This window comes from Plectropomus leopardus, chromosome 10 (assembly GCF_008729295.1).
Source record: "Plectropomus leopardus isolate mb chromosome 10, YSFRI_Pleo_2.0, whole genome shotgun sequence".
In the NCBI taxonomy this organism is placed as follows: Eukaryota; Metazoa; Chordata; class Actinopteri; order Perciformes; family Serranidae; genus Plectropomus; species Plectropomus leopardus.
In genome coordinates this window covers 34,758,605-34,760,774 of record NC_056472.1, presented here as the reverse complement: position 1 = coordinate 34,760,774, position 2,170 = coordinate 34,758,605, and the positions used below count along the sequence as shown (strand labels likewise).

General features: G+C 39.4%; 1 protein-coding gene across 1 annotated transcript in view; it reads left to right on the top strand.

The window, feature by feature from the left end:
• The window catches only part of ube2g2 (ubiquitin-conjugating enzyme E2G 2 (UBC7 homolog, yeast)), an 11,314-nt gene extending 9,883 nt beyond the window's left edge, over window positions 1-1,431 (top strand). Inside the window, exons 4-6 of the mRNA XM_042494069.1 lie at window positions 24-148; window positions 248-388; window positions 750-1,431. Of these exons, the coding sequence (XP_042350003.1) occupies window positions 24-148; window positions 248-388; window positions 750-862 (379 nt within the window). The 3' untranslated portion in view covers window positions 863-1,431. The remainder of the gene's footprint in view (window positions 1-23; window positions 149-247; window positions 389-749) is intronic.
• Window positions 1,432-2,170: the final 739 nt, after the last annotated feature.

Below are 2,170 nucleotides of genomic sequence, written 5' to 3'. Positions count from 1 at the left end.
CCTCCTCCTCTCTCCTCCTGCAGTCTATCCGGACGGTCGTGTGTGTATCTCGATCCTTCACGCTCCCGGAGACGATCCGATGGGTTACGAGAGCAGTGCGGAGCGCTGGAGTCCGGTTCAGAGTGTGGAGAAGATCCTGCTGTCGGTGGTCAGCATGCTGGCAGGTACAACCACACGCTTAAATTAAAAATCGCCAAAACTTTTAAAAGGAAAANTCTCCTCCTCCTCCTCCTCTCTCCTCCTGCAGTCTATCCGGACGGTCGTGTGTGTATCTCGATCCTTCACGCTCCCGGAGACGATCCGATGGGTTACGAGAGCAGTGCGGAGCGCTGGAGTCCGGTTCAGAGTGTGGAGAAGATCCTGCTGTCGGTGGTCAGCATGCTGGCAGGTACAACCACACGCTTAAATTAAAAATCGCCAAAACTTTTAAAAGGAAAAAAAAAAAACAATTTTGTTTTCCTTTTTTAAAAATACTCACCAAATTTTTTACTTTAAAAATTAGTTAAATTTTAATGACAAAAACTGTCCTTTTTTTCTGTAAAAAAAAAAAAAGAGGTCAGATTTTTTAAAAGAAAAAAAAATCACCAAAACCTTTTTATTAAAAAAAATCACAAAAAAAGTAAAATGGATTCTCCAATTTTCTTTTTCTTTAAAAATTGCAAAAAAGTTTTAAAAGAACAAAAATGGCCCAAATTTCTTAAAGAGACAGTCGATTAAGACTGACACACTGTGGTCTCCTCTCCTCTCAGAGCCGAACGATGAAAGCGGGGCGAACGTGGACGCCTCCAAAATGTGGCGTGAGGACCGAGAGCAGTTCTACAAACTCGCCCAGAAGATCGTACGTAAGTCGCTGGGCCTTTAGAGATGATGTCATCAGCGTGTTTCAGAAACACTCCTCTTTAACAAAAAACTGCAGCATCAACCGAAGGAACATCTGAGCATCTTTCCCCGTCACCATGGAAACCAGTAACTCACACACACACACGCGCAGAGTGCTGCAGAGACGGACCGATCAATAAACTGACGGACGTTTGGATCAACGACACAAACGGCGAGTTACACAGCGTCACATTTCCCGAACGAAGACAAGAGGAGGAGAAGAAAACCACGACATCATCCTCACAGTGACATCATCACCCTCACAGTGACATCATCACCCTCACAGTGACATCATCATCACTGCGTGGACCGCGTCACACCGACGGCAGCAACTTCACATCATCATCATCATCATCATCATTATTATTATTATGATTAACAACAATAATAATCTGAACACAGAAGTCACGGACACTGAGGACAATCAGCAGCTACAGACAGAAAAACAGTCCAGAATATACAATATGAATACAAACAATCAACTTTAATTTAGTAAATAGACCAATAAAATCTAAAAACAGCTGCAGAGAAAAATAAAAAGTCAAACAGAAACACAGCTTTTATACTCAACTGAAATTTTTATTTCTTATTCTAGTACACACACACACACACACACACATATATATATGAGTAAATAAATACATTAAAAAGATATATGCAATGTTAAAATGAAATGAATTAAATACAGACTTTTAGGTTGAGGATCATGTTTGGGGGAAACGCTTCAGTTTAAGTGCATCTGATATTTATTTCAAAAGTTCTTTTCACTTTTTCAGAAAAGTTTATTTTTATTTAAAGAGCAGGCGTGACAAATTTCATCACATCACATCAACAAATCTTTAAATCTTTCATTTTATTTTGAAACTCCCATTGCACAAGTTAACAATCAGCTGAGCCTTAAACTTTTCACAATAAAAGTCTTGTTTTTGTGAGAGACTGAAGCATCAGTTCTGTCAGGAACAAAAGATTCATTCAGTCTGCTTCAGTAAAATCACCGAGGATCTTTAACACCTCCAGTTATTGATCATGTGAGTTTCTCTGCTGTTCAACAGTAGAGTGACAGAAAAGCTGCGTTTCACCTGTTTTTACTGATGAAACCAAACATTAACATAAAGTTTGAAGAGTCAACAAACTGCAGAATAGCTTCAGTTTTCAGCAGCGATCCCAAAAAATCCACACTTTTTTTCTCTTGTAATGTGATAAACTGTGTTTTTGGGAGTTTTGCAGGCTGCAGATTTCGCGTGCGTCTGAACATTACCATTGATACAATGAGAAATATTTGCAAAACAAC